This window comes from Cucurbitaria berberidis (assembly GCF_010015615.1).
Source record: "Cucurbitaria berberidis CBS 394.84 unplaced genomic scaffold K460scaffold_6, whole genome shotgun sequence".
Classification (NCBI taxonomy): Eukaryota; Fungi; Ascomycota; class Dothideomycetes; order Pleosporales; family Cucurbitariaceae; genus Cucurbitaria; species Cucurbitaria berberidis.
The window spans coordinates 1,411,121-1,435,960 of NW_024468940.1; the positions used below are offsets into that span (position 1 = coordinate 1,411,121).

The 24,840-nt window shown below is 51.6% G+C and overlaps 9 protein-coding genes across 9 annotated transcripts; 6 read left to right on the plus strand and 3 right to left on the minus strand.

Moving 5' to 3' along the window:
• Position 1: 1 nt before the first annotated feature.
• K460DRAFT_371122 (DUF1604-domain-containing protein) lies at positions 2 to 2,608 on the minus strand. The gene is made up of 2 exons (XM_040934290.1): positions 2,236 to 2,608; positions 2 to 2,181 (listed from the first exon to the last, which is right to left on the minus strand). The coding sequence occupies exons 1-2, from the start codon at positions 2,445 to 2,447 to the stop codon at positions 285 to 287; spliced, it is 2,109 nt and encodes a 702-aa protein (XP_040783694.1). The 5' UTR covers positions 2,448 to 2,608; the 3' UTR covers positions 2 to 284.
• Positions 2,609 to 3,110: 502 nt separating this feature from the next.
• Positions 3,111 to 7,007, plus strand: K460DRAFT_322020 (serine/threonine protein kinase-like protein Kin1). Its single transcript, XM_040930501.1, has 3 exons — positions 3,111 to 3,981; positions 4,042 to 4,669; positions 4,720 to 7,007. The coding sequence occupies exons 1-3, from the start codon at positions 3,523 to 3,525 to the stop codon at positions 6,666 to 6,668; spliced, it is 3,036 nt and encodes a 1,011-aa protein (XP_040783695.1). The 5' UTR covers positions 3,111 to 3,522; the 3' UTR covers positions 6,669 to 7,007.
• Positions 7,008 to 7,185: 178 nt separating this feature from the next.
• K460DRAFT_371124 (cell differentiation protein rcd1) lies at positions 7,186 to 9,120 on the plus strand. The gene is made up of 4 exons (XM_040934291.1): positions 7,186 to 7,757; positions 7,808 to 7,963; positions 8,012 to 8,387; positions 8,441 to 9,120. Exons 1-4 carry the CDS (start codon positions 7,352 to 7,354, stop codon positions 8,622 to 8,624), a joined length of 1,122 nt encoding a protein of 373 aa, XP_040783696.1. The 5' UTR covers positions 7,186 to 7,351; the 3' UTR covers positions 8,625 to 9,120.
• A 304-nt stretch (positions 9,121 to 9,424) lies between these two features.
• Positions 9,425 to 10,348, plus strand: K460DRAFT_420949 (60s ribosomal protein-like protein L10A; the record flags this gene model as incomplete). Its single annotated transcript, XM_040938107.1, has 3 exons — positions 9,425 to 9,608; positions 9,679 to 9,758; positions 9,811 to 10,348. 3 exons carry the CDS (start codon positions 9,425 to 9,427, stop codon positions 10,198 to 10,200), a joined length of 654 nt encoding a protein of 217 aa, XP_040783697.1. The 3' UTR covers positions 10,201 to 10,348.
• Positions 10,349 to 11,236: 888 nt separating this feature from the next.
• K460DRAFT_322028 (caffeine-induced death protein-like protein Cid2) lies at positions 11,237 to 11,900 on the minus strand (the record flags this gene model as incomplete). The annotated part of the gene is made up of 2 exons (XM_040930502.1): positions 11,810 to 11,900; positions 11,237 to 11,751 (listed from the first exon to the last, which is right to left on the minus strand). The coding sequence occupies exons 1-2, from the start codon at positions 11,874 to 11,876 to the stop codon at positions 11,237 to 11,239; spliced, it is 582 nt and encodes a 193-aa protein (XP_040783698.1). The 5' UTR covers positions 11,877 to 11,900.
• Positions 11,901 to 12,320: 420 nt separating this feature from the next.
• K460DRAFT_380856 (ATP-dependent DNA ligase) lies at positions 12,321 to 15,153 on the plus strand (the record flags this gene model as incomplete). Its single annotated transcript, XM_040935300.1, has 4 exons — positions 12,321 to 12,346; positions 12,441 to 13,760; positions 13,809 to 14,343; positions 14,392 to 15,153. 4 exons carry the CDS (start codon positions 12,321 to 12,323, stop codon positions 15,151 to 15,153), a joined length of 2,643 nt encoding a protein of 880 aa, XP_040783699.1.
• Positions 15,154 to 17,129: 1,976 nt separating this feature from the next.
• On the minus strand, positions 17,130 to 18,351 carry K460DRAFT_380857 (uncharacterized protein; the record flags this gene model as incomplete). The annotated part of the gene is made up of 3 exons (XM_040935301.1): positions 17,130 to 17,594; positions 17,661 to 18,228; positions 18,287 to 18,351. The coding sequence occupies 3 exons, from the start codon at positions 18,349 to 18,351 to the stop codon at positions 17,130 to 17,132; spliced, it is 1,098 nt and encodes a 365-aa protein (XP_040783700.1).
• A 1,273-nt stretch (positions 18,352 to 19,624) lies between these two features.
• K460DRAFT_322036 (quinate permease) lies at positions 19,625 to 21,959 on the plus strand. The gene is made up of 3 exons (XM_040930503.1): positions 19,625 to 19,946; positions 19,997 to 21,251; positions 21,303 to 21,959. Exons 1-3 carry the CDS (start codon positions 19,834 to 19,836, stop codon positions 21,621 to 21,623), a joined length of 1,689 nt encoding a protein of 562 aa, XP_040783701.1. The 5' UTR covers positions 19,625 to 19,833; the 3' UTR covers positions 21,624 to 21,959.
• A 1,035-nt stretch (positions 21,960 to 22,994) lies between these two features.
• K460DRAFT_322039 (uncharacterized protein) lies at positions 22,995 to 24,630 on the plus strand. Its single transcript, XM_040930504.1, has 2 exons — positions 22,995 to 23,111; positions 23,160 to 24,630. The coding sequence occupies exons 1-2, from the start codon at positions 23,015 to 23,017 to the stop codon at positions 24,455 to 24,457; spliced, it is 1,395 nt and encodes a 464-aa protein (XP_040783702.1). The 5' UTR covers positions 22,995 to 23,014; the 3' UTR covers positions 24,458 to 24,630.
• The last annotated feature ends 210 nt before the right edge of the window (positions 24,631 to 24,840 follow it).

Consider the following 24,840-nt stretch of genomic DNA (forward strand, 5'->3'; position numbering starts at 1 on the left):
CGGGTAAAGTGCTTTGCTAGATGTTAGATGCTGGGAAGTAGACGCGGAGTGTACGGTAAGAGTGTTAAAGAGTATGCCAGCTTATACGACTGGCTGCTGACATTGAGCGTAGACCCTGTGTCAATGGGTTTTCAGAACGTGAGAGACATCTTGGTTAGAAGCGTAGTGCTGCGTTGTAGAGAGGGTTAAAGCAGAGGGGACAAGAAAGCAACGTAATGGCTAGTATTGTATTATCCAAAGTTGAAGTAGAGATCTAACGAATACCATCCTAGCTGCCTTCAAGTCTACTCGTCATCATCGTCATCACCAAAAATCGCTTTGAATACATCGTCCGAAGCACGCTCATTCGAAAGAGCCTCGTTCTTCTCCACATCCACGGTAGCATGCGTGACCGGCAGTGAGGTGGTAACAGGGCCAGTCTCTTCCGTTGCCTGTCCCATCCATGCTGGACGCTGGATAGCAGGACCATTTGTGAGCATCTCGTGCAACATCTTGTCCATTGCCGACTTGGAAACCGCATCCTCTGTCTGTGACTTGAAGTTGCTGTCGCCAGCATCAAACTCGGGAGGCATGTCAGGAGGTGGTTTGACATTGAAGCGTTTGCACAAAAGTCGTGATGGGTGGAATGGGAAGCTGCTTCGAGTCATGGGACCGTACATATTTAGCTTGGCAGCCTGTTCAGCCGGATCCTCTGGCTTCGCTGCAGGTTGTCGCAAAAGGTTATCATTTGAGGCGCTTCCACCACTTCCGCCTTGGACAGAGGACGACGCCGAGGTGAAACGTGATGCCATGATACCGGTAGTCGGCTTGAAAACTTGCGCAGCATGCGCAAACTCCTGGAGTTCTTTGACCCAATCAGAGGTTGATATACCATCAGGTCGTTCAAGCAAATCGTCCTTCAAACCTGCCCGCAGCTCCAGAAATCCAACGTATCGTGCACGCTTCTTCAGGTCTTCTGCGTAAGGCATCCAGCCAGTTGCACCTTTGGCAAGAGCCCCTGCAGCTAGACTCTTATCAAGTGGAGGAATTAAGTTCCACAGGTCTTTAGGCTGCGCTTTGTTCGCCGGTAGATGTCCCTCAGGAGCCGCTTGTCCAAGGCCTTGAGGAAGGTCGACCTTTCCAGATAGTGTTGCAAGGCGATCTCGAGCCTCCTTGGGGATGAAGTCGAAGATGGACTTGCCAGGCAGAGCTGTTTCCCCAAGAAGAGCTGAACGCCCTTTTGCGTCTAGAGTGGAAGCTTTTGCAGCGTCCGTAACGGATTGATAATTGGTAGCATCTGGAACAAGAGCCGTGCTCTTTGAGGACTTCCACCCAGGAGGAATCTTCGGTGGCGGATACTTTGGTTTGATCGAAAGATCTGCAAGGCTAGCAGCCAGAGTGAAACCTTTCAAAGGAGGATTTCCATCCATCGATGGTCTCGTCACCGACACAAGTGCCTTAGACGATCCCTTCTTGGAAACAAAAACGTGCTTGTCCCCGGCCCCTACTTTGGCAAACTTGCTGGGCTTCTTTGCCTTCTTATCTTTGCCTAGAGTCTTATTGAAGGTAATCTTCGGGCCCAGCTCGTATGGATCCTCATCGTCTGAGCCAGTGTCATTGAGCACGCCAACCCCAAATGATGACTTTTTCAATGCAGGCTTTTGCACTGTTGACGGGTTCTTGAAGCTCTCGAGATAATGTAGATGGGTTGTAGGACGGCCCGTCTCTTTCTCTTCCACACCTGCCAAACGAGCTTCCGACAGATATCCTAGTCCCTTCCGACGCACTTCCTCTCGCGGAGTCGTCATGATTTGAGCGTCTTGCGGGGCGAATAGGTGGGTAGAGACATGCTTGAATTCGGCGTCATCTTCGAGGCGAGCGTTGCGGCGGACTTTGCGGCCAATGCCCTGGTCACGCCGCCAGCCCATCTTCTGTGCGATCTTCACACCCATGGTCTCTTCTTGGGTCAAGAAGAGTCCGAAGGGGTCGGCATCAGTTGCTTGCCCGGCATCTCCTATACCGGCAAAAGCCTGTGCAGTCTCCAGTTGACGCGACTCGGCAGCAGCAACCAGATCCTCGTCGTCCATGAAGTCTTCGGCTCGCTGTGTTTGGCCATTGGGTTGATCCTTGGTACGGTTCGTGCGGGAGGAAACAAAAGTCTTGGGTGCCCATCCTTCCTTAGATCCAACTGTATTAAAGTATCTTAGCATAGTCAAGAAGTCTTGAGTTCGGGGAAAAGATGGCTCAAAAACTTACCCTGCACTAAAGCCTCCAGTAAAAGCACCATGCAACCTCCTGCGGCCTCGCTCGTCCGTCACAGTCTGCTTCCAGACTGGCACGAAAGCGCCATCGTCGCCGTCCTCGTCTGGAAGCTCGGTGCCCAGAGATATGTAATTTGATGGTCCGCCGCCGCGAGAGCGCTTCTGCGAGTTGGTTGGAGAGGGTGCGCGAGCTCGTTTGTATGCCATTGGATCGGAGGAGGCGCCTTCTGAGGGTTGCTGTCCGCTATCTCATCGCTTGGACGCGATGGGTGAAGATGCTGGCAGTAGGAGGAAAGAAGGATGACGAAAGGGCAACTTTGGGGTGACTAAGCAGTCACGGGGTCCAGCTAGATACGCCAGCAAAAGTGCGCAACAACAACTAATAGCTCTAGTCCATCTAACCTAACAGAGACTTCATTGACATGCTAAGGCCAGATCAAAATCTTATGCAGCTGGACACATGCACTGGTCCTCTAGGCCCGCTATTGCGAGTAGATTCCCCTGCTGTGTGGGACCGATGATGTAGCCCAGCAGCTGGTCGAAACGGCCTAACCACTGCGACTAGATTGGCGGCGCGGACCCTGGAGAGATTGCTTGCTCTGTTGTCACTACTTGGATCCCGGTGGACGGAGCTTTACGATACATGTCATGGTATATATACCACGTACCTGAACTAGAGAGTCGCCTGCTACGTGAAAGTAATTAAAAAACAAACAAACGAAGGCTCTCCAGCACTCTCCCCAGATGGCTACCTACTTTTTACCCCACCGCGGCCCAAAGCGAGGCGGTATTGGTGGACGTCTGGGGGAGCTAGCTACGGCTGGAGTAAGCTATCGTACAGGTGAAGGCGGGCGGACCATAACAAGACACAATCCACTCTCTCGGTCGACATAGTCTTGACGACGCATGCTCTTCTTCTTGACATTTGCCCGTCGTCCTGCCGTGACCCCGATCGCGCGTTTTGCTGGAGAGCTGCCCAGTGGACCTGCATGAACCCTGACTGCTGCGCTGACCACGACGACGCCGCCGCCTCGTCTCCAGAGGCTGCCAAGTTTCGCGACCGTCGCCCTCCATCGGGCCCCCCTAACGTCTGCCAGTAACGCAGCCATCGCCCGACTCCAGATATAGCCAGAGCAGAGCACTGCACAGCAAGCATCTCTTCGCACTGTCTGGGACCGCCTGACTCGCTCGGATCCACGCTCGCTCGCCGCGCAGTGCGTCAATCCCCTCGCAGGCCCGCATCTGCTCCTTGCGTCGCCCACGCCAGCCAACCAACCTCGCCATGTCCGCCGCAGCCCCAACATCGCCCGCCGTAGTGCGCACTTCTTCCACGTCGCGCAGGTCTGTCGACAGGCCCCATCGCTCCCAGAGCACCACCTCACGTCCCAGCGGGCATGTCCATAGCCGCAACCAGCAGGGCGGCCTCAACAACGTTGCCAGACGGGATTGGGAGCAGAGCAACGTCGCCCAAGAGCAGCCATCTCGACGCAGCGAAGATCCAAGTCGCACCGAGTCGACCAGAAGAGGGCACTCACGGTATGCGTCTGACGCGTCTGCTACTTCCGCAATGCCTATCAACGGCGTAGCTGCCGACGCGAGGCCGGGGCAGGTCCAGGCCAACACGAAGCGGAGGACCACCATCACAGCCCCAAGCACAGGAACATGGGCGCTAGGGAAGACCATTGGGGCCGGCAGCATGGGCAAGGTGAAGCTGGCCAAGCACCAAGAGACTGGAGAGCAGGTACGTGCCTACACCCTTCTCGCATGAGCGTCATACAGGGATCTCTACTGACAACCCCAGGTTGCTGTCAAGATTGTACCGCGACTGTCCCAGGACCATCATCAGAGCGCCGCTGACCGCGAGCGAGCCGACCATTCAAAGGAGATACGTACCGCCAGAGAAGCTGCCATTGTCAGCCTGCTCAACCATCCCTATATATGCGGCATGAGAGACGTTGTCCGCACCAACTACCACTGGTACATGCTGTGCGAGTATGTCAATGGCGGACAGATGCTCGACTACATCATCTCCCACGGCCGCTTAAAGGAGAAACAGGCCCGCAAATTCGCCCGCCAGATCGCGAGTGCTCTGGACTACTGCCACCGTAACAGCATCGTCCACCGAGACTTGAAGATCGAAAACATCCTCATCAGCAAAACTGGCGACATCAAAATTATAGACTTTGGCTTGAGCAACTTGTTCTCGCCCCGAAACCAGCTAAAGACATTCTGTGGAAGTCTCTATTTTGCTGCTCCTGAGCTACTGCAAGCTAAGCAATACACTGGCCCCGAGGTCGATGTCTGGAGTTTTGGCATAGTCCTCTACGTCTTGGTGTGCGGCAAGGTGCCATTCGACGATCAGAGCATGCCACAGTTACATGCGAAGATAAAGAAGGGACATGTCGACTACCCTCCGTGGCTGTCTGCTGGTGGGTTGGACCGCCTCTCGAGCATAGATGATATACTAATGTTTGCACAGAATGCCGTAACCTCATCCATAGGATGCTACAGACGGACCCAGCTCAGCGATTAACCCTTTCCGAAATTATGAGCCACCCTTGGCTAACCAAGGGGTTCAACAGCCCTCCCGAAAACTACCTACCCCATCGCGAACCAGTGCAATTGCCTCTTGACAAAGAAATCGTTGAAAAGATGACAGGGTTCGACTTCGGTACTGCAGAGTATATCACAACTCAGTTAACCAACGTGATTCAATCAGAGGAATACCAACGCGCTGTGCGTGCAGCGGCTCGAAGAACCACTGCCCAAACGCCAGAGGCCGAGAAGAAGAGAGGCATTCTTGACTTTTACAAGAGGCGGACCTCCATCTCTAGCCGGGAACACTTGACAGCCTCTTCGTCCGAAGATATCCAACGGGGGCTGGATCCTGTCAACGCCTATAGCCCTCTTCTCTCTGTGTACTTCTTAGTGAAAGAAAAGATGGACCGTGAGAAGGTAGAGGCTAATCCAGGGGCTCTTGCTATGCCTCAGAGTCCAGGCGAAAAGCCTTTGAAGATGCCCGACCTCCCCGCACCAGAGGCGGCATATACCAACACAGCCACTTATGAAATGGCAGGCGAGAAACCCACAGGAGGGAGATCGCGGCCTAGAGCGAGGACCCATGGCGAGGATGAGATTGCTGATGGACTCAAAAGGGTGGATCTCAACAATCCGCCAGGCGGCGTGTCGCCAGCCATTCTGTCTCCGCCCGTTGAGCATCCGAAGAAAGAGGGTACAGCTGCGGGTCTTTTGCGGCGTTTCAGTACTAGGAAGTATCGGAGTCAGGATAAAGACCGGACAGAGCCTCCACCCACCCCAGCTCTTGCGATATCTGGCCCGCACGACTCAGCCACAGCTCCGAGAAAGAGTTTCAGTATCCGTAGGCCGCGTGAGAGAGACACTGGATCATCGTCTCATCTCCAATCGAGTAGTGCTAATCAGCCCGAGCTGCTTTCTCCCCCAGGCTCCGGTAACATCGCTAGTCGAAAGTTCAAGGCTCTCGGGCGTTCTACAAGCGTCAACTCGGCTGATCTTCGAAGACGACTCAGTCGACGAGGACGCTCCTCAGAAGATCCTGGGAACCCTCCCCCAACAAGCGGTTCCGACAGGTCTGATCTTAGCGCACATAAAACCCGATCGACCACCGACGCTGCCTCTGAAGATCTTTCCGCAAGCTCACGCCCTGTTCAAGCGTCTCGCGCCAAGTCTTTAGGCCATGCACGCCGGGAGAGCATACAAGCTCGGAGGTTGAAAAGGGAGCAGGCTAAGGAGGCGAATGTCCCAGAGGAGACCGATGCGGAGCTTGCACAGGCACAAGCGGAGGCTAGCCGAAGTCCAGATGCTGTAAAACCCGTCTTTCTCAAGGGCCTCTTTAGCGTTTCTACCACCAGTACCAGACCATTGGCATACATCCAAGACGACTTGGTTCGAGTGTTAGATCAACTTGGCGTTGAGTGGACCGAAATCAAGGGTGGCTTTAGATGCCGACATGCACCGAGTATTGACTTAAATAAGGTGGTGGACTCACCCGCATCTCCACCAAGCGGGGGCCATAGAAGGAGAATCAGCTTCGGGGGATTCATGGGTGGTGACAAAGACCGTGACGAGTTCAGGGACCAGAATCGCGCCCCTCACACGCCAAAGTCGCGGTCACGACCGTCGGGTGCGGATCGCAGCTATCCCAATACCGATGAGTCTGATACAAGTGAGGAGCGAGACGAGCGGCGACCACGGCGAGCAGTACCAGCTGGCGAGACTTCGACACATGTACAGAGCGATATGGGCGGGAGTATTGTCCTTGTGTTTGAGATTCTTATTGTCAAGGTTCCGCTTTTGACGCTACATGGTATTCAGTTCAAGAAGGTGGACGGCGGTACATGGCAGTACAAGAATATGGCCCAGACCATTTTGGCGGAGCTCAACCTGTGAGTGTATCGGCTGAACAGGCGTTTTGGAATCCCAGTTGTTTTTGGCATCAGCGACATAAAGCCTTGAAGTTTGTTGGTTCGTTTATCCGGGCTGTACTTGTGCATGATGTGGAAATTTTGTAAAGTGAGGACTTTGGGACACAATCAATGCCCACGAATCTCATTTGTCGTTCATAATACTGTCTTTCGACCCTTGATTGGAGACGAGATGGAAAGATCTTTAGATCTTATAGCGCAAATACTAGATCTCACATTTCAAGTTGCGCGTGCGCTACGTCCATGACCCTGCGTGAGAATGTGGGCAGTTTATATACAATTAAAGGCTATTTCACCGCTGTAGACAGATCTTGAAGCCATTTTGTCAATATCACTATTGTCTGAGTTTCTATTACTGCAAGGCTGCCAGACATGGCGCCGATCTCCGTCGAAAGCTCGAGCTCCCGCGAGGCGCCAAGACGCTCGAGCCAGTGGGGTTTCGCGACCTCACCTCTCAAGTGCTGCTAGAACAATCTCACACACTCCGCGGCCTTCACTTTCTTGACCACCAGATCCATTAGCGCATTCTTGAACCGAGTACTTTGTCCACAAGCCTGATCACGAATCCCTCCCCCAGTTTCCGCACTTATTCCACCCAACATCGGCACTTGCAGACTTCGCCCACGATAGCACCAGCACTCGCAACAAATGCAACACATCTTCACGCACCAGCAGCAGTACCCGGGCGAGTGGTCGCAAGGGCACCACCAGCAGCCCCACCACCATGTAGCACAACATGGCCAACTTCAAGCGCAGGCACAGGCACAGGCTCAGGCACAGGCTGCCGCGGCGGCAGCTGCTGCTGCCCAACAACAGCACTACAACCGAATCGCAGGCAATAATGGTACAGCTATACCTGGAAATAACGTAGTTCCCCGCGGCCCAGCAAACGACGTTCAAGCAGCCGACATTGGCATGACGGAAGAAAACAGGCGCGTCCTCGAGTGGATAGCGCAGCTCATGAAGCCTCAGAGTCGCGAGGCGGCTCTTCTGGAGCTGAGCAAGAAGAGGGAGCAGGTCCCGGAGCTAGCATTGATACTCTGGCATTCTTTCGGTATGCGGGCGGCTCTACTGTCAGTATAGTTCAGTGCTGACAAGTGCCAGGTGTCATGGCGTCCCTCCTCCAAGAGATCATATCCGTCTACCCGCTTCTAAACCCCTCACAATTGACCGCTGCCGCCTCAAATCGCGTCTGCAATGCTCTCGCGCTTCTTCAGTGCGTCGCCTCTCATACTGAGACCCGTGGCCTCTTCTTGAGCGGTAAGCCTTCCTATCCAAGGAGACGTGGCGAAGCTAATGCAGTTGCAGCGCACATTCCGCTCTTCCTTTACCCGTTTCTTAACACGACGTCTAAGTCGCGTCCGTTCGAGTATCTTCGCCTTACTTCTCTAGGCGTCATCGGCGCTCTCGTAAAGAACGACTCTTCTGAAGTCATCAACTTCCTCCTGACCACCGAAATCATTCCGCTTTGCTTGCGCATCATGGAGACGGGATCGGAGCTCAGCAAGACCGTCGCTATCTTCATCGTACAAAAGATACTCCTAGATGATATTGGTCTTGCGTACATTTGCCAGACCTACGAGCGCTTCTATGCTGTGGGTACTGTCCTCAGCAACATGGTCAACCAGCTCGTAGAGCAGCAAACTGTTCGTTTACTCAAGCACGTGGTACGCTGCTTCCTTCGGTACGTCAAATTCTCACACTATAATCGAGGCACAGTTCTAACTAACCTACTAGCCTGAGCGACAACGCCCGCGCCCGCGAGGCCCTCCGCCAATGCCTTCCAGAGCCTCTCCGTGATGCTACCTTCTCTTCTGTATTACGAGATGATGCGGCCACGAAGCGCTGCCTCGCTCAACTCTTGATCAACCTTTCGGACAATGTCATCGACGCTGCGAACAACCAGCAACTCATGCACTAAGGAGTTGTCCTGTGCCATCTCTTCGACAACACTCGACTATGGCTCGAGCTTCTTCAGCTACGTCTCGAAGCTCACCTTTGCCTTCTGTATTTTAATGACTTTGGTCTCTCCTTGTGCTTCTGCTTCGATTTGGTGCGGCGGCTCACGTGTGGCGGTTCCACGACATACCCTCTGATTCAAACGGATTTGACTTAAGAAAGTGGTATGGGTTTGGCGTTCAGGCTTCTCTGGTGCGATACCCGTAGCAACAGTGTCCTCGGCATGTTTCTACCTTCCATATGCATCTCTTATCATCCAAGGGCGATAGGCATGGCGAGGAGTTTTGGGCATTGCATGGCGTGGCCCTCTCGAAGGGAGATGGGCTTGGTTCGAAAAGTATCTGTATAGTATTGCGGTCTTTTCCATTTCAAGCGAGCGAGCCATGTAGGAATATGCACTCTTTACAACAATTTCCCTTTGCGCTTTGGAAGTTCACACAAGGCCCATGATATTAGAGGAATATTCTGCTGGGCGAGACCCTTCGGAGCCTCTCCCATTAAAGCTGTGTGTAAACTATGCAAATTATTATCATGGTGTGCACGATCATTACTCAAAGGTGATGGTGCAGCTTTGTTCCCGAGGTCATGCAGCTACACCTGGGCTCAAAAGCTGCGAGCCCAAAAGCGGCCTAGTGCGGAATCGCGCCCACAGTGCGACACCTCGAATTCCGGCGCCCGCACTCCGATCTTCTTTTCTTCAACCACCACCGCACCAGAGCCACCAAAGGAAACGAATATCCTCTGGGAGACACATTGCCAAACATGTCGAAAATCTCTGTTGCCGGCGTTCGTACCAACGTCCAGGAGCTCCTTGAGTACTCCAATGAGACCAAGAAGCGCAACTTCCTCGAGACCGTCGAGCTCCAGATCGGCCTCAAGAACTACGATCCCCAGCGTGACAAGCGTTTCTCCGGAACTGTCAAGCTCCCCACCGTGCCTCGTCCTCGTAAGTACTGCCTTTGAAGTGAGATGGAGTGGCAGAAGTGGATTTAGGGACATGGGCTAATGGAACTCAGGCATGGCCCTCTGCGTCCTCGGTGACCAGCACGACATCGATCGTGCTAAGCACCACGGTGTCGATGCCATGAGCACTGACGTAAGTCTACCTAATTTTTTGACGCGAGAGGATGTGGCTAACCCCACCACAGGACTTGAAGAAGCTCAACAAGAACAAGAAGCTCATCAAGAAGCTCGCGCGCAAGTACGATGCCTTCCTCGCCTCCGACGCCCTCATCAAGCAGATCCCGCGTCTCCTCGGACCCGGTCTTTCCAAGGCCGGCAAGTTCCCCACGCCCGTCTCCCACGCCGAAGACCTCGCCAACAAGATGACCGAGGTCAAGTCCACCATCAAGTTCCAGCTTAAGAAGGTGCTCTGCATGGGTGTCGCTGTTGGTAACGTCGGCATGACTGAGGACGAGTTGATCGGTAACATCATGTTGGCCATCAACTACCTCGTCTCCCTGCTGAAGAAGGGATGGCAGAACGTGGGCTCCTTGACCATCAAGGCCACGATGAGCCCCCCCAAGCGTCTATACTAGAGCGTGACTGTTCTTGTCCGCTGGGTCATGTCTGTAGTGGGCTTTGAAGCAAGGTCCGCGCCGGTTAATGATCTTATGGAATCTCGACAGAAATGAACAATGGACAGTAGTATAGCTTCACTGCAAATGCGAACCCCTCAACCTCACCAATTCTCAAATCTCTTCGTGATGCGCGCCTGCCTGACCTATACTTTGAATTAATAAAAACCGCGTCGTATCGCCTCAGCATTGAGCACCCATCTGCCCAGCCCTCGAAATAAATTCTCACTCCGAGGCTCGCCCCCACTTTTCTGCTTAGTCACGTCTTACGCTAGCGCCGTCGCATTTTCCATAAAAGCCGTCGCTCCCCCGTCCCCTTTTCTTTTCCTTATCATCAGTTGGTAATTATACCTTCATCGTGGCTTCGCGAAAGCGACTTGCTGAGGGTTATCCCATCTTTCCTTGGATAGTCTTCCGTTCCCGGCCCCGTAGAGTGAAATCCGCCCGTCTTTCCTACCAATTGCACATCCGTGAAAAGATGGATTGGAGTTGTGGGATGGTGTGGGACATACCAACATGCCAAGTTGGTACCTTGTGTGTGTCTGCGTGTGATGAGTTGCCTTCGTGTGCGCAGTCTACTTTTAAGTAAAGAAGGCTTTGCCTACACTGAGGCCTTATTTTCGCGATCTGCAGCTGCAAACCTTTTTGTGGGGCAATGGAGGTTGTCCGCGTCGTTGAAGGACAAGCCCCACCCACCGTAATGCGTTCGCTCGCGTGAACTTTTGTCTTATAATAAGTCATTGCGAAGGTCGTCATGGGCCAATTATTTGCGTTGGCTCTGGATTGACAGATCTATGGCATTTGCAGCGACGTCGGCTTTCGCTCGTAACATCGACATTATATCACAACAATAGTCTCAACTTCGCAATATGAATGATGATATGTTAGTTGATCTATTCAGGAGAATGCTTCCTTGACTGCGCCCAACATGCAGAGTAGAGATAATGCACACTACGCCTACCAGTACTACGTGTGTTCATGACTATGCGCACCCAACTCATCGCTTCTGCGTCGTCCTCCACCTGTCAAATGCGATCTCCGAAGACTCGTTGCTTATACCACATCGCTCCCCAAGCAAACTCCACGTCCTCATCCTAATAATCTTCTCCACGGCCCTCTCGTTCCTCATGAGCATAGCCAAACTCTCTGTCCTCGCCTCGGTCGGAAAGTATCTTCCAGAGTATGGATCGAGCCTTTCATCTATCACTCTCTCCCTCGCCTTCGAGTCCTCAATCTGCCTTATTACACTATCAGGGTCATCGGGATCCGGGCTCGTTGCTACCCCAGAGCAGTAATCGAGTACATCTGATCGCACGCTCCAACTCGGGAACAGCAGCCGCTCCTTGAACTCTTGACATTGTTGTGGTGGTAATGAGCGCCCGTGATCGGGTGTGGAGAGCTGTCTGGTCGATGTAGAGGACGGATCGAAGCCTCGCTGCGCCGGTGTCAAAAGCGCATTTAGGTTTTGTGTTATCGAGTCGTCGATGGTGCCACGAGATATGCGGAGAAAGTCTGTTTCAGCCGGCTGATTAGTTAGTGAATTGGCACGCAGGTAAGGTAGGTTGCGGACCTCGTAATGCTGTTTGGTTGAAACAGAATTGTGGCGTGAGGCGAGGCCGTGGGGAGGGTTGTGACATCGTGGGAAGTGGTGGAGGAGAGGGTGGCTCGAGAGGAGAAGAGTGTTTCCAGAAGAAGGACGCCAGGCTGATGACAATCTCGAGAAATTTACTCGAGTCTTTCAAAAGTTTTATGACAGGAAGACGACAGTGTTCAAAGTGATGATGACGGAAGCTAATCCATGTCGGCTCAATGATGTCAGCACGGGCCGGTCAACTTTCGCGCAACGCGAGGCAGGCGCGTCGCGCTCGAGGGTGCCAAAGCTAAGTGCCTACGCAACGCTCTTACTTCACAGTCAGAGCATGCCCCTACGCTTCAATGCTTCTTTCTGCACTGCTCTAACTTCACCTCAATTCTCCATTTCCTCTTTTCCAGTCCGGTCACTGCGTCTCTCTTCGTTTGTGCTGAACCACAATCACTACCACCAGGATTGCAACGCACACGGCACACGCACATTCGCAGCCATGCCGCCCAAGCAGGCTACTCTTGGGTATGTGAAGTCTTCTCAGATGACTCTAGGGTGCGGTGACGCCCTCTGACCTCTTCTGTCTATATTCATGTCAATGCTGACGATTGTCTTATAGCCGGTTCTTCGGGAAACAAAACGGCAACGCAGCAAAGCAGCAATCGAAGCTATCTTTTTCAACAAAGCCGAAGGTCGAGAAGAAAGATGCGGAGCTAACAGAGGAGCCCAAGTCATCACCCGACGAAGTGAAGAAGGAGCAAAATGGCGAGATTGAGTCCGAGACGGATATCAAGGACGAGTTAAATGGAGATGCGATGGAGGTGGAAAGCCCTGCCTCTGAGGCTGGGAAGAAGAGACCAGTCAAGGAAGAGGATGAAGATTCAGAGGATGAGCCTCCGACAAAGCGGCAACGAAGGAAACCAGTCGAGGAGACTGCAAAGACCAAGATATCCAAGGCCGCGCCGAAGAAGGCCGATAAAGCACCAGCAAAGTTAAAGAAGCCGGCTGCAAAAGCTAAAGTTGTAGATCCAGAAGACGAGGAGAAGGCAACGAACCCAGCCCCCGCTGCCAAAGGCAAGGGAGTCAAAAAGTCGCCCGCCTTAGAGGACGATGCCGATGCAGGAGCAAAGGAGGATGAGGATGAAGTTCTAAGCTCTGAAGAAGAGCCTGAAGAGGTCAAGACGAAGGCTCGAAAGAAGATTCAGACTACATTGACGTCTACGACGAAAGACCTATATCCCGATTGGAAACCTGGCGAGCCAGTACCATATGCCGCGCTCTGCACCACCTTTTCGAAGATTGAGATGACTACAAAACGACTCGAGATCCTTGCACATTGTTCACTCTTTCTACGACAAGTACTGCGCCTGACACCATCAGATTTGCTACCGACTGTCATGCTCATGGTCAACAAGCTCGCTGCCGATTATGCCGGGATTGAACTCGGTATTGGCGAATCGTTGATCATGAAGGCGGTCTCGGAGAGTACCGGACGAAGTTTGCAGCACATCAAGAGCGACCAGAACGAGGTTGGTGATTTGGGCCTTGTGGCTGCGAAAAGTCGATCAAAGCAGCCGACCATGTTCAAACCCAAGGCTTTGACCATCGAGGGCGTGCGGAAAGGCTTGATGGGAATTGCCATTGTCGAAGGACAGGGTGCACAAGGACGAAAGGTCGATGGTATCAAGAAGCTACTTTCAGCAGCAGATGCGCATAATGTTGGAAAGCATGTTGATATTGAAAAAGACAAGGGTGGTCCAAGTGAAGCCAAGTTCATTGTGCGAACATTGGAGGGCAAGCTCCGACTAGGACTTGCAGAGAGGACGGTCGTGGTCGCAGTAGCTCAGGCTATGATCTTCCACGAGATGTCGCAAGGCGGCAAAACACCATCAACAACAGATCTTGCCCAAGCCGAATCGATGCTGAAGACCGTCTACAGGTAAGCAACAACGACTTTTGCTTAGTGCATTACTGACAACGTCCACAGCGAGCTTCCAAGCTATGAAGTCATCATTCCGGCCATGCTTGAACATGGCGTCATGAACCTACGAGAGAACTGTCGACTGCAGCCCGGTGTGCCGCTCAAACCTATGCTTGCCAAGCCGACAAAGTCCATTACAGAAGTACTTGATCGCTTCGAAGGCAAGGACTTCACTTGCGAATACAAGTACGACGGAGAGCGAGCCCAGATACATTTTGTTGCGCATGACGCCGACATGGAGTTGGCAACGGCGGCGCCTTCTGCTGGTAAGAGTGATCGCGGTGTCTCGAATATCTTCTCGAGGAACTCGGAAGACTTGTCGAAGAAGTACCCTGATATCCTTGCTAAGCTGCCTACATGGGTCAAGGAGGGCACCAAGAGCTTCGTGCTAGACTGTGAGACTGTTGCTTGGGACATGGTGGAGAAGAAAGTCTTGCCGTTTCAGCAGCTCATGACGCGGAAGAGAAAGGATGTCAAGGTCGAGGATGTCAAGGTCAAAGTCTGCGTTTTTGCCTTCGACATCCTCTATCTCAATGGCGAGGTAAGCTATCCTCCCTGCTTTGTTTTGATCACTTTCTGATAGATCTAGGCACTCGTCAACAAACCCTTCCGTGAGCGTCGTGAACACCTCAACGAAGCCTTCATCTCAGTCGAGGGCGAATTTGCTTTGGCGAAATATGGCAACACCAACGAACTGGAAGAAATCCAAATCCTTCTCGAAGACTCTATAAAAGAAGGCTGTGAAGGCCTCATGGTAAAAATGCTGGACGGTCCAGAGTCCTCCTATGAACCCTCAAAACGCTCCCAAAACTGGCTCAAAGTAAAAAAGGACTACCTCTCCGGCATTGGCGACTCCCTCGACCTTGTCGTCCTCGGCGCCTACTACGGTAAAGGTAAGCGCACGAACTGGTACGGCGCCTTCCTCCTCGCCTGCTACAATCCCAATACGCAGAACTACGAATCAGTTTGCAACATTGGCACCGGCTTCTCCGAAGCTATCCTCGAAACACTACACACCCAACTCTCCGCCATCGTCATCGACCGCCCGAAACCGTTTTACACACATTCCTCTGGCAACAAGGACCAGCCTGATGTGTGGTTTGAGCCGAGATATGTGTGGGAGGTCAAGACTGCAGACCTCACTCTCTCGCCGCGTTACAGAGCTGCTGCTGATGAGGTCTCTGGCGGCGGTAAGGGGGTCTCATTGAGGTTTCCAAGATTTATCAAGGAGAGAGACGATAAGAAGACGGAGGAGGCGAGCACGAGTAGGATGATCGCGGAGATGTATTCGAGGCAGGAGAGCGTTAGTAAGACGAAGGGGCCGAGTGTTGATGACGACTTTGAGTATTAACCTGCGCTGAGGGAGATAGGAGAGGGAGGAGTGGGGAGAGCGCATGGTGGCATTTGCGACAACTTCTGTACATGTATACTTGATAACGGAATAGACCCTGAGTATGGTGGATTACTGCATGGCTCTACGAACTACACAGTCAACCCGTGTCCAAAGATCAGATAAGACAGTAGCGGGAATAGGCCAGAGCACGGGGATCGCTGTACACGGATTGACCATCTTCCGTGCTTTCTGTCTTGTGAGGGCTATCTCAGCGGTTCAAGGGAAGTGGAGCGACACTTGCGTCACAGAATGTGGGTACTTCTAGTTCGTTCTACTGCAGGTGCCGTCCGGCATCATTAGCTTGAAAGTGAGGCTTCGCAACCAGCGAAGAAATCAGTACTCGATCATCCTGACACGACACGCGCGTAAAGGCGGCAAAGCGCGCCTCTAGCGCCGTCGAATTATTAGTCGAAAGTCTGGAACCGATGGCGGGGTCTTCAACCACCACCCACCAAAACGTCGCCCGCATACGCCTTATAACCGTATCACAAATAGTTACGGTAGTCTAGATTCATCATACCGACTTCTATCACAATTTTATCACAATATTTGCAATTAAAAAGTGCCTAAGGCGTGGGTGCTGGTGTTGGGCGTAGGCTTACTCCCGACTATTTCCATGGCGCTAGAGCCCGCATGCAACTATTCCACGGTTCTATTTTTTGACTGCAGCTAACAATTTGCCCCCGAAAGCATAAGCAATCTTGCGAAGAAGACATCTGCGAGAATAGTCGCCTAAGATGGTGGCTTTTTTCTTTTAGCCCCGCTCTCCCTCTCCCCTCGTACCGCTCGTCCCTGCTTTTGTACGTTTCCACGCGGAATTAAATCCACGACCATGGCATATACAGACTTTGCCATGTCCACTCTAATGGGCCAAGATCGGCCTGGACCCTCGTGCATTTTCGTGCCTCGCGGGTCGCCAAGTGAAGCGAGTGGTCGAGACTCCAGGTGGCGGTTTTTGACTGGACTGATTGTGATTGGCGGACTGTGGGTCCGGTGCGACCAGACGCACCGTTACCGTATCCGAGAGTAGTGAGAAAGAGACGTTTGGGAAATTCGAATCGAGGTTCTTCTCTTCAACTTCTTAAAGCGGTTGCGTGGGAACGAGGGAAGCCTGTCATGAATCGGGCAATCGCCTCAGCTTTTCCCATCGTCTTGTTCGGCGCAAACTATGCACTTCCTGAGATACTAACCCTTTCGCCTCCCTAATAGCAATTCGAGTGCCCAAAAAATATTTTTGATTTTGTGGCCTGCCCGCTATTCCAACTTCGCCGCCAATGTCGCCTAGCTGACTAGATATCTGTTTGAATAGCGAGTCCCTGCTTCCAAAAAAACGACGGATCGGCATGGATTCACATCAGCGGCGTTCAAGCGATACAACACGACCTCCCCTACGCCCTCTACTCCCCGCAGCAGCACCGCGGACAGAGATCGAACGTGCACACTCGAAACGGGCTCGTGTGTCACTAGCCTGCGCAGCATGTCGGAACCGCAAAACCAAGGTATCAGCTCAGTACCCATGACACCACTAAACCCTGTCCTAATTGTTCCCACCAGTGTGATGGTGGACGTCCCCAATGCAGCGAGTGTGTGGCCCGCACTTCAGAGTGTCACTACACTGAGACGGAAACTACACAAACAAAGCGTAGACATGCCGATCTAGAGGAGTTATTTGAATTGATGAAGACTTTACCAGAGGACGAGGCTTTGACGCTTTATGGAAGAATAAGAGCGGGAGTGGATCCAAGGGAGGTGGTTGAACAGGTGCATCATGGGAGTATGCTAGTACAGTTGGCGAGTGCATCCGGGTCAGGGAGCCAGAAGAGTCGGAGGTCGAGTTTTAGTCCGCAGTCGGGCGATGAAATGAAGCGCGGGTCTCTACACTGAAGCCCTATTCGGGCAACGAGTCTTCACCGACTCTGGCGTTTTTGTCTTCTTTACGCCCCATCATCTTTCACGTTGAACACGACATTCCTGACGTGTTCCCACACAATGGCCTGCTTCTCGAGGTCCCACTCTTCAGCATCTACTTTGCATGAGTTCTTCTCTTTCAAATTGGTTTTCCAATCTTTGTCTGACCAAGCCCAGACGTCCTCCTCAAATAGGATCTTTAGTCCAATCTCATCATTATGATATAGAATTTTCATCGTGAACCCGGTTCTGCTCAAGCCCTTGCGTGCGCGGGCGACAAGTCGCAGGATTGGTACGAGGCTAACAGAAATATCGATGGCACATTCTTGCCGTATCACCAGTGTGATAATTCTTGGTCTGGACGAGAGTTGTTTCATTTGGCCGTCGTGAATGGTGATACGGTCAGAGTATGGGATACTCAAAAGCGCCGTTATGCCTTCTTCGAGCTCAGCGATGTGGTTTTGCCTCGCAAGTTCACTTGACATGTGGTTCTGCGTTTTATCATAGTTAGCAATGTCTTCGACGTCGCCATTGTCCTCGGCATATTCATCGAGAACATCGCATTGGAAGTTGATCCGGAGGTCCAAATTTCGGACTAGCTCTTCCATAGTCTTTCCCACGCCAAACGCGTCCTTCTTAACGAACGCCTCTATTGATGCGTCAATCAAGGAGAATTCCGCAATCGGATTCCTTTCGCAGGGTCGTAGATCCTTTCCAACGGTGTCCTGCAGCCGTACAAGGACTTCTCTGGCGAAGTCCGCACCAAAAAACGCCTGGTCAACGAAATATGGTGGTTTGAGATCCGTGGCGCCTGTCTTCCCGAATGATTCACATGGATGTATGCCCCTAATTACCCATGGCTGGTCAAAGTGTTCCCACCAATATAACAGATCTCTTTGAAAGTCTTGCTGCCCGCCACTATCCCAGAGGTGCGTATATATTGTGTCGCGGATCTCGCGGGGGAGTTTGAGGACTCGAGAAACGACTGTCAAGTTTGCGGCGGTGGCGTATCTTAGAATTGCATCGTACAATTGCGGAGCCCAGATGTTGTGCGCATTGAGTACGGTGGAGTATTTGCGTTGGTGTGTAAGTTGAGACAGCTCAGTATTGCGATCGAGAAGGACCCTGTGTGGTGGTCTTCAGTAAGGATTCATTCTTCAGACTAATCCGAGATAGAACTTGCTGTGAGAGCTGCTGCTCGGTAAGCTCGCGCGCTTCGTCGAGCTGCTGATAGCAAAGTGGAGCCATGAGAATAGTCTGAGAGCCTTCAGGGTACTCTGAAGTTGTGTTGATTAATTTTCAAAAATGTGTTGAAGGAAGACAGCTGGAGGCACATGTTGTTGTTGTTGTCTCCATGGGTGAGTCATAAAACCCTATCCGCCAGCAAGGATCAACATAACTCGGGAAGAGTATCCAATATCTTCTTGAGGCTCGAATAAGCTTGAAAGTAGATAGAGTTTGCTTCTGAGGGTGTTGATGACTGCTGTCGTGGAAACAATCATTTTGAGCGTATGGTACATAGTACCTCCAAGCTCAACTTGGAAGAGAGGCAGCTCAGACTTCGAGTCATAGTCTTGTTCGTCATATTGATACGCAGAAAACCATGTCAATCTCCCTTTTCTTACGCTTTTAGCTTCCGGATAGTGAACAATGCGTGGTGATGGGTCGAATCGACATCCGTAACCACGTGTAGGTGCTCGCCATCCTTGGACTAGACGAATCGCAAAAGGGGCTATTCTGTTTATAAAGGCAATACAATAATTAAAAGATCATATTTCATATTCCAGGTGTCTAAGGAAAGTTGTGGGGGATAGCTAGGTGATAACATGCAATCGCGTCGAGAAGCACGATCCCAGGTGGGTTATCGTCGCTCAGGAGCGGGAATGGCGACCGCGCCCTATCGCCTCATCCACTATCTACCAGCCCCTGCCTACCCTACGCACGGATTCAATCATGATTACTACTGGGTATGTGCATGCAGCGAACCACACAGTTGAAACTGGGATGTCCTTCCTCTCACAGTTTAAGCAAAGACGAACGCGCAACAGCGACGTTGCATTCGCAATATGTTGAGGAATGAGTACCGTAAGCTTAACTGACAAAGCCTATATCACTACGTGGCCAATCTACAAAACAAATCACCCTTGATGGATGCGTTTGCAGAGAGCTCTCCGAAGTTTACAACTATTTTCTCGCACCCTGGACGGAGTCCCAGTGAGTAGGAATTAATTAGTCACCGTTCCGACGGCTAAGCTTCGGGAATCCCCAGCGTCTTCATTTCCCCTGAACATCTCCACAGGGACTAGCAAAACCAACCGACACATGACCCCGCGTGTCGCCTTAAGCAGTCCAAAATGTAACGCTCCTAACCAGGAGCGCTCTGGCACCACGACGCCGCCCCACCAGGATGCTACATAATGCGTCTTTTGTTGGCAACTACTTCCGACGCGGGGAATGTTTCCCCATCTCACAAACAAGCACAGGGATTATTAGTTTATGGCTTTCCTGGGGCCGGTGGAGTCTGGGGGGCCCGCGATCTCACCATCATGCGGCTATGCGGGTCAACCACTCCATGTGCCTAAGAAGAAAAAAATCCTTATGGACGGCCTAACATGATGGGGTGACAAAAGTCATGTATATAATGGCGATGATCCTAAATCATTAAATGCCTATATATCATATTATATTACCAATCCCATTGCCCGCTCCTGTTGCACCAGGGCTAGCATCATGGACAATGCTTCAATCACATCGGCTCAAGTCCGCACCCAGGCCGCCTACAAGAATAGATGGAGGACTATAATAAACAACCCGAAGATTTTGATCATCGCATTCTTTGCCTCGTAAGGATTTGCTCTGTTAAAATCATACTCGCCTGCTAACGAAATCATAGCCTAGGTGGTTTCGAATATGGCTACCAGCAGGGTGTGCTTGGCCAATCTCTAGTCATGACGCGATTTAAGGACAACTTCCCTTCAATTGTAGATTCGCCTGGGGCAACTGGCTGGTTGACATCCATTCTCCAACTCGGTGGTATCCTCGGCTCACTTAGTGCTGGTGTTTTTGGTGAGGTATTCTCACGGAAGTACACCATGTTCAGCGCCTGCTGTTGGGTCACACTGGGCTCCTACTTGTACATCGGAGCTACGCACCACAACCCGGCCATGTTGTACGCTGGAAGGTTCTTTACTGGTATTGGTGTCGGAACCTTCTCTGGAGTTGGCCCGCTCTACAACGCTGAGATTGCCCCTCCTGAACTCCGAGGCATGATCGTCTCTTTCTATCAATTCGCTACTATCATCGGAATCATGTTGTCCTTCTGGATCGGCTACGCCTGCAACTACATCGGGGGTATTGGAGAAGGTCAAAAGAACATCGCCTGGATGTTGCCCTCCATCATCCAAGGTATCCCAGCTGCCATTCTTGCCGTTGGGATATGGTGGCTCCCCTTCTCTCCTCGATGGTTGATCAAGAAGGGCCGCGATGAGGAAGGTCTCAAGACCCTCTCCTATCTCCGTAAGCTACCGGTAGAGCATGAGCTCGTTCAAATCGAGTTCCTTGAGATCAAGGCGGAGACTCTCTTTGAGCACCGCAACTTCCAAAAGAATTTCCCCAACCTGGCCGCGAAAGAGCAGGGTAGCGTCTTTGTCCGGGAGTTTGCGCAATACTACCAGATATTCAAGACCCGGGATAACTTCAAGCGTGTATCCACGGCTTGGTTGGTCATGTTCTTCCAACAGTGGAGTGGCATCGACGCCATTATCTATTACGCCTCCAACGTCTTCCAGTCTGTCGGCCTTACTGGCGGAACGCAAGCGATGCTTGCTACTGGTGTGACTGGTGTCATCTTCTTCGTCAGCACTATACCAGCCATGGCTGTTATTGACAAGTTTGGTCGTAAGCCCATGCTTCAAGTCGGTTCTGCCGTCATGTGGTGCTCTATGGTCATCGCTGGTATTATGGTCGCTAAGTTCCGACACAACTGGGCTGAGCATGCTGCAGAAGGTTGGGTCGTTGTCGCCTTCATCTGGATTTATGTTGGTGCATTTGGTGCTACTTGGGGCCCTGTTTCGTGGACTCTGATCTCAGAAATCTTCCCGCTTTCTATTCGATCCAAGGGCGCGTCTATCGGCGCTTCAAGTAACTGGGTATGTTTTCTTCAACTCTTCATGATATCTACAGTCGCTGATCGCATTTAGCTCAATAATTTTGTAGTTGCCTTCATTGTCCCTCCTTTATTGAAGACCTGGACATGGGGAACGTATATCTTCTTCGCCGTCTTCTTGGCCGCGGGCATGGTGTGGGTTCACTTTTGCTTACCTGAGACTAAAGGAGCCACACTAGAAGAGATGGACCGCGTATTTGGCTCCCGAACCGGCGCGGAGGATGCTATCGCACTTGCGGAGGCAAGGAGGGAAATTGGATTGAGCATGCACCTGGAAAATGATGCCATCAAGGCCATGCATCATGCAGAGCAAGTCAAACATGAGAAGGGCAGCATTCGCACTGAAACGGTCTAAGCTACACATATAAATAGAAGATTTTAGGACAGTACAGTGTATAAATTTACCGTGTTCTTATGGTAGCAGGCTGTGCTGGTTTGGGCCAGTTCTATGTAGTGGTGTATAAACACAAGATACTGACCGAGGAATGCTCGAATTACAAAGGCCTGTCAACTACTAAGAAGAGTTGAGGAGCTATCGTGGATTCATCAACTCCTACTGTATCGAGTATAGTCACCTGTAGCTGACCCAGTTTGCCCTGCACACGATCGGGCCTCTATGATATATCAACAAGAAGCTTACAAGCATTTGAAACCGAGCTCTCTGAGGTTGTTAAATACTTGAATTGTCTCCAGGCTGTCTTAAAGTAGAGTAACATTTAAGCAATATGAACTGAAGAAGAAAATCAGCATAGGCTTCACTATCAGTCAGTCAAAAGAAGATTCAACAGCTGCTATTTTAATCTCTACTACAATAATAAGTTATTGGCAGTAGGTTGACATACTCGTCGTACTCCTCTGTCAGCTAATTCCTATTCGCGTCCTAATCGCGTCGGTCAAGCGAGGAGAAAACATACTGCAAAGGTAAAAAGTGCCGTATAGATCAGCTCACAATATCAAGATAAGGGGGCGATAACGGATGAATCCCATGATGATGGCCAATAAGGGGTTGGACGAATATGCAAATTGTTCGGATATTGAAGGGCGGGTGGCGGAGACCTGACGATAGAAGCCTGCGTGTATTCAAAGTAGCATAGTCTTCCCTAGTGTGATACAGATAGAACTTCTGGTGACAGATAGCTGTGCAAATACTGTGTGTTCAGGCCTCACTTGTTATCTGTAGTTGCAATAAAAGAGAGGGGCAAATGTGTCACAAGAGGGGCCCCCCCACATAGGCTCTAGAGAAAATCTAGATTAGCACCCGCATCACACAGCAGCACCGCTCGTTCTCTGCACTGTCAGTATATATTCGCACAAATTTTCCAACTCTTCAACAATTCACCGAAAGCACGTTACGGTGGTATGGTCTAGTGGTATGACGTCGCGTTGTGGTTTGGCGGTGCTCTCAAAAGCACCTGATCTTCGATCCGCGCCAGCCTGGGTTCGAGTACGTTGTATTCCAAAATATGCGGTCTGAGACATACTAACATGTCTACAGTTCCCAGTACCGCCATATAGTATCTTTTTTTGCACTTTTTTGCTCTTCCTTACAGGAAAAAGAACAGCAGCAGTCTTCCTTTTTGTAATATATAAGTCTCGGGGTAGAAAGGACATATGGCTGTTGTGGTGAGCTAAGACTCGCCTAGCCAGTTTTTTGGGAGCAGTCGGCTAGCTTGCTGCTCCGATTCAATTCCGCTCTCCGAAAACTTTGGCCCAAAACCTCCTACATCATCACACCCAGCGTCCGACATGGCTGAACCGGATGCGAAGGCTGCTGCAGCTGGCGGCGGGTCCACCGGGCCTAGCAAACCCCAGAAACCTCCGAATCCTGTGTGGAAGATGATGGGTGCGCATCACATTTTTATTTAGGCAACTCTATCTAATGGTATCCTAGGTCTACCAAATTTCCGCATGAAGCTACCATCGCGGAACTGGATGATATTCCTCTCCATAACTGGGTCCTGGACCGCCGCCGTGATGTACGATCGTCGCGAGAAAAAGCGCATACAGAAGAAATGGGCTAGGGTTGTCGAACACATTGCACAAGAACCACTAGACACGCAACAGCTCCCCCGGACGCTTACCGTGTTTGTGTCTGCACCGCCGGCAGATGGACTGGTACCTGCACGCGACCACTTTCACGAATATGTGAAGCCAATACTGGTTGCCGCGGCGCTGGATTGGGATGCGATTGAGGGGAGGAGAGAAGGAGATGTGCGGGCTGGGTTGGCGGAGAGAATACGCAAGTTGAGGAAGAAGAGGGGGGAGACGAGTAGTGAGCCGATAGAGGAGGGAAGTGAGGAGTTGCTAGAGGCAACGAGGCAGAGAGCTGGTGTTAAGGAGTGGGATGGTCCGGGTGGAGACATTGTTATTGGGAGGCACACGTGGAAAGAGTACGTCAGAGGGCTACATGAAGGCTGGCTAGGACCTTTGGACGCTCCTACACTACCAGCAGAAGCTATTGAGGCTCCAGCTGCTACGGAGCTGCCCGCCCCGGGAGCGACACTTGAGCCTCGCGAGCCTACCACTGAGGTCACCGCACCTCCTGTCGCGACTGACGACGCATCTCCTACCGCTGCTGCCGAAGCCCCCAAAACAGACGAAGCCGAGAAGCCAAAAGAGGAGGAGAACAAGCCCAAGAAGAAGAAGCAACCACCACCCTTTATCACCACAGCCGAATACGAAAATTCAACACTGTCCCGAAGCTGCCCTCAAGCGCTGGGTCCCGCCGCTATCATACCCTTCCCGCACCTTCTCGGCTTCTTCAATTTTCCGATACGTATGTACCGCTTCCTGAACAGGCGTCAAGCGGCGGATGTCATTGGCAGGGAGACTGCTGCTGCTGTACTTGGAGTATATCGACCGTTTGAAACATCAGGAGCGTCTGTCACCAGCGACGAGAATGGTCATAGTAGCGCTCAATGGGAGCAACAGCGGTTACTCGAGCATGAAGAACCTGATTGGCACAAAACAGCGCGAAAGCGCGAAGAGGACGACAAGAAGGAGAGGGTATGGTTAGACGACATGGTGCTCGACCCAAGAATCGCTGAGCGTATGAGGAGATTCGCATTAGATGCTGGTGTGGATGAGCGAGCAAACAATACATCTCCTGCAAAAGAAAGCTCTTGGATCGGTTCATTGTGGCCGCAAGAGAAAAAGAAGGGCGCATGGGAAGGTCTCAGCGACGACTGATCGACTGTATATTCTGTATTCTGGCATCTCACCTTCGATCTTGTGTTATATATTCTGGGGGGAGCTGTAAGAGTAGCTATGTACCATGGATGCATTAGGCGGCGCAACTATATCAACAAGGTTCTGCATAATGAGAATTACACTCTACTTGGTGCTATCTGCATCCATGCACGTGAAGCTAGCGGGCTTAGCTTGGCAGCCCCGCCAATGACCTAACGTGAAGGAAGCTTCGAGTCCAAATACACTTTGCGTTGCACGTTTGCCTTCTTCACATCGAACACGTCTTCCTGTTCTTTTGAGATAATCAGACTCTTTACTATTTCCCTTCTTACTGTAGCTTGCAACTTCGCCTCACACTACCACTCTAATTGCCATTATGGTGA